We start from the raw sequence: 13,180 nt of genomic DNA, 5'->3' as shown, positions 1-13,180 counted from the left end.
AAGTTTCGACATTAAATTTTTGCTTCGAAGTATGTTTACTTTTTGTTTTTTAATTATTGCTAAGATTATTGTTCGATTTTGTGGTTTCACCTTTTTTTCTCTAAACAGCAGAAATTTTTCTTTTATAATCTCTAACTTTATAAATCAAAGAGATTTTTGCTGTATTAATTTTAAAAAAAATCCAATTGATTACTCTTTTTCTGAAAACATCCAATAATTCTATCCAGGATCAGTGTGCTGCCTGGACTCACTGTAATGTCGGAATATGAAGAAACAAGTACCCGTCTTGTAGATTACGTTGTCATCATCGAATTTGATGAAACTCAAATCCGTTAGTTTTATTACTAAATGTATATCATTGGTTCTACTCATCTATATTTATTCCAGAGATTTAAATTACAACGTTAACTTAAGACTTAAGATCTCTTGTATTCGAAAAAAAAATTTAAAAAGGAAATTTTTGCTAAAACCACTATTTCAGGACACGGGAGCAGTGTTGGGAATATTGTACAACGCTTCCCAAAATATGATTGGTCAGATATATCATTATCACCAAGCCTTGAAGTGGTATGTTGTGAATTTTTATTCGGAAATCGGGTCATTCTGGATTATAATGGACTCCATATACTTCTCTTCTTGTTAAGAGTAAAGAGGATAGAAGAGAGAAGGATTTTCCAGTAGTTAATTATTTTAGATTTAAGTTAGTTTAATTAGAGATTATGATTTCAAATAATTTCTGATTTCAGTTTTCTCAGCCACAAGGTTGGGCTCTTTCGGCGGAAACGCGTCCTGTTTGCTTCTTCACAAATACATTGACGGATATTATGGGTGCCAGACAATACGCTTGCTGTCTACAGGTTATATTTTCAATTTTTCCACTTTCATTTATTTTTGTCCTGGTTTTTCTATTTAAAAATTTTATTATTTTTATGCTCAAAATAATTAGCCTTCATATGCTTGCTGTTATGGAATGAATTTAGGGTGTTAGCATCTTCCATAGTAGTCATTTCTTGGGGAGATGCTGTATTATTCACCGGTAAGTTAAGCTGTTAGTAGTTATTTTATTTACTAGTTAACACTATAAATTAAATTTTCGGCTTATTTGGAGCTCGTGTGACATATGTTTGTCAATGCTGGTTACCATGCAGATATATTATTGTTTTTATCATATTAATCAAGTTTTATAGTAGATGGTTTTGATCAGAGCATAAAAGTCTTTATGTTAAAAAAAAAATCAACTTTTTAGGTTTACGAACCTTGTGGAGATGACATCGAAGAGGTAGATGATACGAGATCTGATGAAGGACCAAGCCTATTCAAACCGAAAGTTATAGTGATATTATCGCGTTTCCCTTTTTTCGATTTATTCAGAGTAATGCCTTTTTTTTTTTTTTTTTTTCAATTATAAGAAATTTGACTCGTATATTTCCGAAATGTTTTAATAATTTAATTAGACAGGTGAGCAGCTCCCGAATTTTTAGATCATTTAATAATATGTTTCAGAACTGCTTAAATCAGATCCTCTTGGCTTTATTGGAAGCAGAAGATAAAGCGGAATTGATGATTTCAACACTTCTCTCTCAGGTTTATCTGACACCGGGTATGCCTGCGGTATCATTTTGCTTAGGGAGTGATCGACTTTCCGTACGAGCTCCCAAATCGCCAACAATACCCGTCACATCTGACAAAGTGACGCTATTTCTGCAGCAGTTAGGTTTGTCTGATTTTATTTGGCAATATTTTGAAAGGATTTATTGAGAAAAAAGTATTTATGATCTTTGATTTATGCATATTGTATTATAATTTTGAATAGTTTCTGATTTAGGAACAATCCACAATATTCTAACTTTGCTTTGTGCTGTCATGACTGATTATAAGATATTGTTTCGATCAAGTTCGCTTTCTCTGCTTGCTGATAGCTGCTACGCTTTGCGTTCGCTGCTATATCCTTTTGATTATCCGTGAGTTAACTCTATATTGTGCTTAGTTGTAATCGTGAAAAAAATTAGTTCCTTTTTGTGTTTTAATTGCTTGAATAAGAGAACTGTGCTCTCTTATTCAAACAACTTGTTCAAAAGATAATTATCGAGTTTGTGAATAACAGTTTTGCATTATTTGTTACATTTATTGTACAATTTCAGGCATACTTATGTTCCTGTATTGCCTGAATTACTCATTGAATATCTAGAAAGCCCAACTCCATACATCATGGGTGTGCTAAATACTGTTCGTATACGGTGTACTGATTTAGATGCAGTTGTAGTGGATCTAGATGTTGGTGCTGTTTACGTGCCCCCTTCAATTACAATACCTATTATTCCTCAACCATTTCATCAGCAACTCACTTCCTCATTGCAGATGGTTTGCATATTTTTCGAAAATAAATATGAAATTTTTTTTTAAAAAAAAGGCTAGCGTGATAGTTATAAACATTTATAAGAATGCTATGGATTCATAGATGTTATAGGTACTATTTCCCGGTCTAGCTACTGCAGATTATGCATGGAAAGTTGGGCAACCACCATTTCCTGCTTATGAAGTACAGGTCATCTACTTTTTTTTTATTTTACTCGTTTTGATCTGTGTTGTCTTTTTTATTCAGCTAGATTGATTTGCAGTATTTTAGGATAAAAGAATTCGAGCATGTTTTCTTCGTTTCTTTGCGGATCTGTTAGTGGGATATCGATGCTGCTTGGAAGTTATTCGTGTTTATACGTCGCCATTAATCGTCTTTCACAAATCTGCATTTTTGGGTTTACGACAATTTTCTTCCTGTCCACTTATTCGTGCTTTTCTTGACAGCCTGCTTTTTCAGTCTTTCATATCCGAACGCGGGTTACCTTTTCGAATTTGCGACTTATTCGACGAAGTGAGTTATTTTGTAATATGTAAGAATTTTCAGAAACAGTGTATCATCAAGAAATGGAATTTGGAATTAAATGGGTTGTTCTGCAGTAAATTTGGATTTTACACGGCATCATATAAAATATGTTATTAATTTTGCAGCTTGTTGCTCAGATTAGCGAACAATCAAATGGTCAGTTAGCTTCGCGAACAACCAGTATAGAAAACATCATTGAGATTGCTGAGAAATTACTTGAGAATGTACTCTTTTTCTTCATTGTTATCCCACTTACTGTCGTTCCTAGTATTCATGGTTTTCGGTGCATTACTTATGTACTTAAATTTAAGCATTTTACATTACATTTTTTATTGATTTTTTTCCAGGAAAGGCAAGAAATTCCGTTTTCAGTCACTCCATTTGTAACTCAGCAGCGATTTACAGTTCCATTTTCATCTACAAAATTACGTCTTCTTAATAATGATTTGGTTAGTATTATTTAAATGTTTTCTCACAATCAGAATCTTTATCAGGGTTCTAATTTGAAATAGAATCCATGCTGATCAAATGCTTAATCATTTGGCCTGAGTAAATTTTCTCTATTTAGAATTCTTTTTTTTGCATATATTCATGTATTATTTAAGGTATCACAGTCAATCAAATGTAAGCTGAAAACAACCTCAAATAACATCGCACCTGTATTATGTCCACGTCGTGTTCAAGCTACGCCCTGGATTATTGCTAGAGAGGAACATATGGGAGCAGTATCCAGACGTTTACAAGTTCTTGGCAGCTGTTTACATCATATATTTGATTTCAAATTATCGGATGCTAGGAAGGTGATAATTTTGTTTTTCTTTCCAGGAATTTCTTTCTTAAATAGATATTTTGAAGATATGTTTTGCGAAGTAGCTGGAAAGGACGGTATTTTATTACTATTAAATGACATCTGTTTGATTGCAGATAATGTGTGCAGTAGAGTTATCAATGCGAAGTGTTAATGCTCGTGTAGCATTTTGTCAGTTACTATGGAAAAATCTTGTCCCTATCAACCGTGCAACTTTATTCCCACAGCAGTTTGAATTAATTGTGCGATTAATGAATTGCGCTCTTAATGTATATTTTTTTTTCAAAATAAATCTATGTAGAATGAGGGTGGGTTACAATTTTGATCAGACGTTCGAAAAAAGCTGTGTGCTATATTTTGTGGAATCGAGAATAGAAAATAGTTTAATTTGTAGTTAAAACTAGACTGAGTAGGTTGGCTGAGATAAATGAATTTTCAATATAATAATTGGGCATATTATGTATCGAAAATTTCTCAGCAAGAATCTCGAGAGGATGAACACGGAATTGCTTATGCGATGCTATATCTCTCCAACATTTATTGCAGGGTAAACCATCATCTCAAATTAAGGAATTTGATTTTTTGGATTTCTCTTTTTTTCTTTGTTTGGTGAGAATTTTTTCGTATTTGTTTTGGACATAATATTAAAAAAAAAAAAAAAAAAAAAGTATTTTTATAGCGTTTGACTGCTGGCGTACATCAGTTTGCATATACGTGTATTCAAGAACATGCAGTATGGGATAATCAACAGTTTTGGGAAGCAGCATTCTTTCATGATGTTCATCGACAAATTAGACGGCTCTATTTACCAACAAAGGAAGGATCGGATTGTCCATTTCCACTGAAAGAAGCATGTATTTATTTGGATAAAATATTTTTACTTCTCTATTCAAATCTAAAAAATTAACTGCTGATATTATATTTGCGGATGAAGAAATCTTTGGTTATATCCGTAAATTTGGTCTTTTAAGAAGCGAAGCACCAGAAAAGTGTAGAAACAAGAAAAAAATCTGAAGTTCTAATTCAATATATGAAGAAAGCAGGGAGAAAAGACCTTATATTTAAACCATAAATTGTAGAACGTTACGGATACATGGAACTTGATGGAAAAACCTTCCGGAATGGATTTAGTGAGTGATCAGCTAGCAAGCATGTCAAATGTTCAGGATGATGAAATCGAGAAGCGTGCAACAGAAGAAAATTCAATTGTTTATGGACAAGTATATATACCCATTTGTTTCATTGAAATTTTATAAATTAAATGTTGTAGATTGAGTGTGTCAAATTTATTTCATCATTTTCTTTAACCGTTTTAGAATAGCGAATTTTTATGTATTTCTGAATTAGATGTATTTATAGTTAAATGTATTTATTTTTTATTTTTTTGCGATTTCTGTGTTATAGGCTAAACATTACATCAATCTGATGGTATACATGCGAATACCACTCGATGTCTCAAAGCTACGTCGTGTTAATGTACGTGAATTGGAAAGGCGAAGTGATCGAAATTCTAGAAAGCGTGATTTTGATGAAGAAACTGAATTGTCCGTAAGTGAAAGTGAAGTGGAAAGTGGTTTTGTTGAAGCCGATTCAACAGATTTAGGAAATTCTACTGTTCGATGGATTAGCAGGTTAATCTTCCCCATCTTTAATGTTGGAATTATTAATTATTATTGGTGGATTTTATTATTTTTACACTTTACAGACTTATCGATCGTATTTGTTCATCAGCTGGTTTGGAGCAACCTCAAATTGAAAGTCTTTGTAGAGAAATACCCGGTTTTGTTGCATTACACATCGACAATCTGGAACAAGTTTATACTGAAAGTAGACGTCTTTCACCTTTGCATAAGGTTGGAATTTCAGTTTTCTTGAAATAATTTTCAACGATTCGCTTGAAACTAATCAGTAGGCAATTTGATTAAATGAGATAGCTCGCTATCGCGAATCTTTCTAGTAATCTATTTTTATTCAATTCTGATATTTCTTTTGATTTTTTCGTTTAATTTATATCCGTTTATTAAATTGATTTACAGCCGAAATTACTACAACCAGCACTTTTATTACCATCTGAACGTATTGTTGCTGGTGGATTGCGAGTATTTTTGTTAGCGGATGGGCGTGTAATGAGCACAACGTGTAGCGAAACACCACAAAGCCTTCTTCCAGCAGAAGGAGCTATTTTCCTAACCAATTATCGGGTTGTATTCAAGGGACAACCTTGCGATTTATTTTGTACGTCTTTGCATTGTTTCATTTGCTTGACATGGATTAAATTGCATAAGGATTTTTGTTTATTTTTTTTTTTTAATTTTTTACAAGAATAAAATTTGGAAGTGAAAATGGTAATAAATTGCAGTATGTGAGCAAGTGGTTGTGCGTTCAGTGACAGTTATGTCAATAACAAAAGAAAAACCGATTAGTGATGCTTCATCGCAAAGTTCTCAGCTTGAGGGTATTCCCGTGCGTGTGGCACATCAATTACATGATGCCTTCCAGATACGAAGTTCGGGTTTCCAAGTAAATTATTAATTATTGAAGTTATTTCGTCTTATGATTGTTTTACGTTTCGTGTTGTCTACTTTTTTGTTTATTCATACCTCTTGTTGTTTACTTTTCCTTATTCTCACTTATATCTTCACTTTTAAAACTTGTTGAATTCGTATTTATACACTTTGCTGACTATTTATAGCTCATGAAATTTGCGTTTGATGAAGAAGTACCGAGTGAGAAAGCAGAAGAATTCATGGAAGCTTTGAGTAGTTTACGATGGCCATCTGTTTTACCACATACGTTGTTTGCTTATTCAGCTGCTTCATCAGTACTTTCATCAACTTTGGGTGGTATTACATCGAAACACAAATATGGAACAATGAAGTAATGCATTTTACTGAACTTTAGTTTAATTTGAATACGTTTAATTACACTGTATTATTTATGTATCTAATCTTAGAATTTTCTATGCTATTATCTCTGAATCTTTGTGTTTACTCATACCGACCTTTATAGTTCCAACTCTTTCCCTGGTGATTTAATTGAAAAATAAAGGTTATTTTTATTCTTTAAAACTTAAGCATTTGCATAAAATTTGCTCTCAGGGAATTAAAGAAAGCCTTGATGCGAAATCCATTGAAAGAAAGAAAACGTTTCCGGGCTCCTCCTAAAACATTGCCACCATTTCCGAAAAACGGTGATGCGGGCACACTCAATGTCTTATCATCAGGTGCATCACCTCGTTCGTCGAAAAATGATTATTTAGATTTATCTGGTAAGTTCGTTCATATGAAAGTTTCACTTTTTTTCCCGAGCTTTGGTTTAGGGTTTGAGCATATTGTAAAACAGTAATTCTTTTTTCAAGTTTCCGTTAATCATTTCGAATAATGGTTAGGAGAGTTAGTTGATCCAACTACAAGTGGATTACATCGTCATTATTTGGTTGATTACGACCGTTTGGGTTTGAACCATGGCTCCTTTCGGTTAGCGAATGCAAATCGTCGTTATGAACTGACAAAAAGGTTTTACAACTTTTTCTAATTATATTAACTTTCGGATCATATGTCAGACGTACTGGAAACAAACTTATGATGCTGTTTTAAATATCTAATCTCTAGTCTGCGTGCATGAAAGATTAAGAGTCAAGAATGGTTAGAGCGCTGATAGGTTTTTCAGTTACTGTTTTTAATAATTTAAAAAAAAAAAGCAAATTTAGAAAAATTTTCTTTTCAATAATTTTTAAAAGCAAAATTTTCTGCTCTTTTTTTATTTTCAGTTACCCGAATATTGTAGTGGTACCTGCAAATACACTTGATGATAATTTTGTGAAAATCGGGAAGGGATTCCGACATGGCCGTTTTCCAGTAATTATATGGAAAAGTGATAACGGTGCGTTACTTGTACGTGGTGCAGGCTTCACTGCGCAAACAGTAGTCACTCGGTTAAGGAAGCAAGCAAATTTCCTCGGTAGCAGTGACAACCAAAATATGGGTTATAGCGGTTCCTATATGTCGCTCAATTCACGTGATATGGCTCCTCCAAACAGTGTTGAATTACAGGTATACTTATAAATTACTTCTTTTGTTAATAAACTTTCAATTTTTTTGGAATATCTTTTTCACTTATAAATTTCAAAGATGTTATTAGCACATTACACTTTTAAAAGGCAATTTAAGTACCTCAACTATATGTTACTTCTATTAAATTAATTTGTTAGGAAAGGTACGTTTCTATGTTTGCCGCACTTTCACCGAGAATGGCAAATGCAGATGGTCATTCTTTGATGTCTGAGTCAGTGGAATCACTTTTATCACTTTATTCCATGATTACGGCTGACGGTTTATCACTAAATTCCGGCACGCCTGATTTATATCGTAAATCACAAACGGACATTGCTCGACATGCAGCAAATTTTGTCCGTAATAGTGGAGGAAGATCTGGAATAAAGCGTAAGACTTATTGATCCATTTATTTTTGCTGTTTTTCGGACAAAATTTACTTTTCTTCTTAAATTTCTTCTTTTTTTGTAGGTTATATAATTCAGCAGAAATTTTAGCCACAAATGGTGACCGTTTTGTTGGTTATGTAGATTACAACAGCAGTATCCAGCCACGACGTGCAAATTTGGGACGAGGACAAATTCCGAAACCACTTACTAGTCTCACAAGGAAGGCATTATACGTATTAGGAGATAGAAGCCAAGCTAAGGTTACTTGTAGCATATATCTGTACTTTTCCAATCAGAATTAAAGTTTACTTAATTATCATTTGGAATGCATTTCTATTGATCTCGAATTTAAATCCTATTTTACTCACCTGAACGCTTTTAGATGCTGAAGCTAGACAAAAGATGTGAATTCGTCCCTATAAATTACCCATCTGCGCATAATGTGAAGATAGCCTTCAAAAAATTCTTGCGTGCAGCATGTCCAAGCTGGCCGTTATATGATGATCCATCGCTGACCTTCCTAAAGCAAATCGACGATTCTCTGTGGTTGCATATGGTACGAAGCATTTTAATATTGTTAAGAAATTTAAGTTCAGAAATTTAAAACTATTTTATAGCAATTTCAGGTATCTTCGTTGTTGCATTTAGCTTGTGCAGTAGTGGATCTGATTGATGTACAACTTTCAACTGTAGTTATATGTATCGAAGATGGGTGGGACGCTACCTGTCAACTTACAGCGCTTTCAGAACTTCTTCTTGATCCTTACTACAGGCATGTCATTAGATGTTTATATAGGTTTTTTTTTTTTTTTTTTTTTAACGAAATGCTTTAGATTTCAATTTTCTTCATGTTCCTTATATAAAAGTAACAAATAAGATACTATAGGACATTCGAAGGATTTCGAGTTCTGATAGAAAAAGAATGGCTTGCGTTTGGACATCGTTTCTCTCATCGTCATAATCATTCAGCTGCATCTCAAAGCAGTGGTATTGCACCAATGTTTTTATTATTTTTGGATGCTGTGCATCAGGCATGTCATTGAATTGATAATAATTTTGCCAATTTGAACTTCCATTTGCTATTAAACCAAAACCTCAGTATTTTTCTCTGAAGAATCGGATTATATCTGATTTATTGCTAAGTGTAACAGTAATTGAAGCATCGAAAAGTTCTGGTTCCCTATTAACAGTAAATTTTGCCTTGGATCAGGTAAAGGAAGTGTTTCTGGTTTCTGGTTTTCTTTTATATTTGCGCTCTATTGATAGCAATTATCCGATCTCCAGCTTGGTACTTTTACATTCCAACCATCAGGAAAGCAAATTATTGTTAGCATCAATTGAAAATATTTTAGTAAATTGAAAATGTATTTTTTAGACATGGGAACAGTATCCATCAGCATTCGAGTTCAATGATTTCTACCTTCGTTTTCTTGCATATCATTCTACCTCAGCATGTTTTCGTACATTTTTGCATGATTCGGAAGCAGAGCGAATTAAGTTTGATTCGTTCACCTTATCAGTAGGAGAACCGCGCATTGCATCATTGTGGACATACATTGACGAGAAACGTCTTGGGTATATATATATTTTTTTTTTTTTTTCAAATAATTCAGGTGTAGTATATGTTACTTCAAATACTTTTCTTATTATTTCCTAGTTATTGTTTCAGATCGTGTTTATTCGATAATTTTATGTATATTGCTGAAATGCACACTGTTTTACGACCACAGTCAAATGTAGCTAGCTTAACATTGTGGCCTTTTTATTGTGAAGATCATTTGGCACATGGATCACCTTACGATATCGGTAAATTTTACAACTGTTTCTTCGTTATCTGATTTTCTAAAGTATTTTTGAGATCAGAATTTGGAAAATTCGAACTGCTGGCAAATATTTCTGATTATTTAGATTTCTTTATCCGCTGGGGCATTTTTCATTTTTACAAAAAATAAAAAAAAAAAATAGTTATTGTTGTAGAAATAGCTGAGATGGAGCAACAACAACGTGAAGATGAGCATCAAGAATCGTTGATTGATGTTGGAACTTCGGTTTCCATGCCAAGGAGATTATTGGATGCAAACTATCGTTGTACACATTTCCTTCTTCTCGATTCATTTTCATCTTTGGTTGAGGTATGAATCAAAATTCTGTGATCAGAAATGAAAGAAGAAAAAAAAACCTAGAATGATTAGAATACATTTTTAGGATGAAAAACGAATCAGCCTCAAAAAATCATTAATATTTTCCTTTTTATGTAGAGGTTTACACGATTACGTTCACTTCTCACTAATGAATATGAGAAAGGCGTAGATTCATGGCATACATTGATTGCAATTGCGAATGATCGTGCAACCCAAATTTCATGCTTTCAAGTTGGTTTTTAAAAAGATTTGGATGCAATAAACTGTAATATAGTTGGTTAGATACTTTTCTTAATTCACTTTAATGTCTTATCTATTTAATAATTTTCATTTATAATAAAATTCAATCAGTATTGTATAGGGATGAGTGTATTTAGAGAAATTTTAACTTGAAACTATAATTTGTATAGAATGACTAATATGATTTTTTTCCTACAATCTGTTTCACTGATATGAAAAATGTAAAAGTTGTATTTTGGCTTATCATAGAATGATGAGGATGCAAGTACTATAAGTATTTGGCATCGCTATGTGCAAAGAGCTGTTCAAAAGAAGGAAACTGTTAAGTTATTACTTCATGGTATATCACGACAGCAAAGCTCTTCACGGCTAAGGGATAGTACAACAAGCACGTGTGTTATTACTAGTTTTCTGTTGCGTTTTTTTTTTTTTTTATCAGAAATTAACAATGGTCAGATTTTATTAATTTTAATTGATATAGATGTTGGAGAATAGTCCTTTATTAATGCTTTGTTGATATACAAAAGTTTTCAGTTTATTATCCGTTATTTTGGGCAAAAAAAAAAAAAAAAGGAAAATGATTTACTGACATGAATTATGCGCACATTAATGAAGTCTGGGACAAATTACACATTTAAACTAAATTATTTCTTACAATATGATTTGAATAGCTGTTGATGTAGTAAAACAATTGTCACACCAATGTCACATCTATAAGCGCAAAACTGATCGAATGGGATAGCTTCATCTTTATGCGCTTGATACATGTGCACATTGTTCATATTTGGTTGCCACTATTTTACGAAACCGTCATAATCCGCTGAAATAGGGCATTAAAGCTTGAAGAATTGTCTTGAAATCGAAAGCTGTACCATTCCATAAAGTGAATTTGTCCGTCGGTGCACCCATCATTCACCGTTTACTTTCTGGTGTCCAGCCAATGCTATAAATAAGATATTTAACTCTATTCATCGCGCACAAATTTATTTAAATACTAATTTAAAATCCTACAAATTTTCAGGAATTCGGGTCATCATTTTATTACGCAACAAGTCATTCCTGGAGATGCATGTGCAGTATGTCACCAGAATGTTCCAGGTGTTGTAATACGTACAGGTTTGATTTTGCACTTTTCTTTTTGACTTGCTATCAGCACTTCATTGAAAAATTTCAACTCTTCAAGTCTAACATTTTTTTCCAAAACTATGAAAAACTTACAGGTAAAAAAGACCTTTTTTTTCAGTTCACCGATGCTTGGGATGTGGTATGGTTTGTCATGAAAAATGTTCAGTTCTAGTATCTTCTGCTTGTCCTAATACGGAGGAAAAACGATTAGTGGTAACAGCCAAATGTGATCTTCCATCAGTGTCAAGACGATCTGCAACTTATACAGGTTGATTTTTTCTGTCAAAATTATTTAGGCTCACCAGTTATGATGTAATTTTTGCAGTATCCATGTTTACTTTAAAATCAATAAATCAATAAATTAATTGATTTATTGCTATGATGAAAGGCCTTTTTTCTTTAAGAAAACATTTTTTTTTCAAGAAGAGAATCTATAAGGTCACTAACATCACATCTGAGCAAAACGTTTGCTATATATTTTTCTCCTTTTCATTTTTTTTGAAAATTTTAATTTTAGTAGATACAAGAACGCTAACAATAAGTGCAAATTATCCTCATGCTGGTGCTACGTATAGTGGATTTTTAATGAAAAAAGGTGCTACGTTTAAGATGTGGAAACCTCGTTGGTTCGTTCTTGACTCAAATAGACATCAGGTTCTTTTTTTTTTTTGAATCTATAGACTTTTTAAATTTTCAACTTTTTAAACTATTTATCTGGGTTTCCTATCTTTTTTTTCTATTCATAATGTTTTTAGTTGAGATATTATGAGAATGAAACGGACATAAATTGTCGTGGTGTTATTGATTTGGCTGACGTTAAATCTGTGGAAATAGCATCTAGTCATGCTCTAAGGAAGCCACTTCTGGAGGTATTGGATTTATTTATAAATGATTTCATTGATTCATAAAATTTCAGGATGCTAGCTTTGTTTTGTAATCCGTAATAATTTGATGCTAGCAATTTAAAATGTTTCCAGTCTCAACAATGTTTGGTAGTAATTTAACAAGCTATTCTGTTAATATTTCATTAACATTTTCTGTAAATTTGTATAAATTGTTCAGGTTCGTACCTCTAGACGTGTATATTCATTACTTGCTGATACGAAAGTTGACGCCGACTTATGGTTAGAAAAGATTTTGGCTGCTCTGCATGATTAACGATTACTAGATGAGTATGTTTGCTTCTGCATTTACATTGCTAAAATTAATTTTTATATATTTCATTCATATTAAGGAACAGTATGCTTTATCTATGCTGTTAGTTCATTCATTCACTATAGCATCTTTAGTATAGGTAGCGCAATTTCAACGTTTAATATTGTAAACATCATGCTGTGTACAAGTTTGATGTAAATATTGGATGATATAAGTTGTAAAGTCATTTTGCTTATGCGTTTGTTGGTTTATATGCTGATAATTTACATCAGTTAATTTTATCACGCCATGTTGCTAATTTTTAGCTTCTGGAATATATATATATATATATATATATATTTGGAACTAAATTTTAAAGTATATTAACTAAGCATTTGTTTGTTAACTGT

The 13,180-nt window shown here is 32.6% G+C and overlaps 1 protein-coding gene across 2 annotated transcripts; it reads left to right on the top strand.

Moving 5' to 3' along the window:
• Positions 1–255: 255 nt before the first annotated feature.
• On the top strand, positions 256–12,794 carry Bma-mtm-5 (Myotubularin-related family protein; the record flags this gene model as incomplete). Of its 2 annotated transcripts, XM_043074429.1 has the most annotated exons (39): positions 256–331; positions 482–567; positions 747–857; positions 1,247–1,372; positions 1,504–1,714; positions 1,826–1,961; positions 2,142–2,361; positions 2,468–2,545; positions 2,627–2,869; positions 3,007–3,105; positions 3,229–3,330; positions 3,487–3,681; positions 3,806–3,958; positions 4,168–4,236; positions 4,369–4,539; positions 4,769–4,909; positions 5,094–5,320; positions 5,395–5,542; positions 5,726–5,924; positions 6,049–6,209; positions 6,382–6,566; positions 6,788–6,957; positions 7,078–7,204; positions 7,459–7,741; positions 7,900–8,131; positions 8,239–8,390; positions 8,513–8,686; positions 8,757–8,902; positions 9,017–9,161; positions 9,506–9,705; positions 9,800–9,936; positions 10,108–10,262; positions 10,389–10,502; positions 10,761–10,903; positions 11,533–11,627; positions 11,755–11,904; positions 12,154–12,290; positions 12,392–12,505; positions 12,699–12,794. In XM_043074429.1, the coding sequence occupies 39 exons, from the start codon at positions 256–258 to the stop codon at positions 12,792–12,794; spliced, it is 5,907 nt and encodes a 1,968-aa protein (XP_042930363.1). The 2 variants fall into 2 exon arrangements, with proteins under 2 accessions (XP_042930363.1, XP_042930362.1); XM_043074428.1 differs by lacking the exon at positions 4,168–4,236.
• Between the last annotated feature and the right edge of the window lie 386 nt (positions 12,795–13,180).

Source organism: Brugia malayi (assembly GCF_000002995.4).
Source record: "Brugia malayi strain FR3 genome assembly, contig: Bm_v4_ChrX_scaffold_001, whole genome shotgun sequence".
NCBI classification, from domain to species: Eukaryota; Metazoa; Nematoda; class Chromadorea; order Rhabditida; family Onchocercidae; genus Brugia; species Brugia malayi.
Note: the sequence above shows the minus strand (reverse complement) of the source record. Positions and strands in the feature narration are given on the sequence as shown.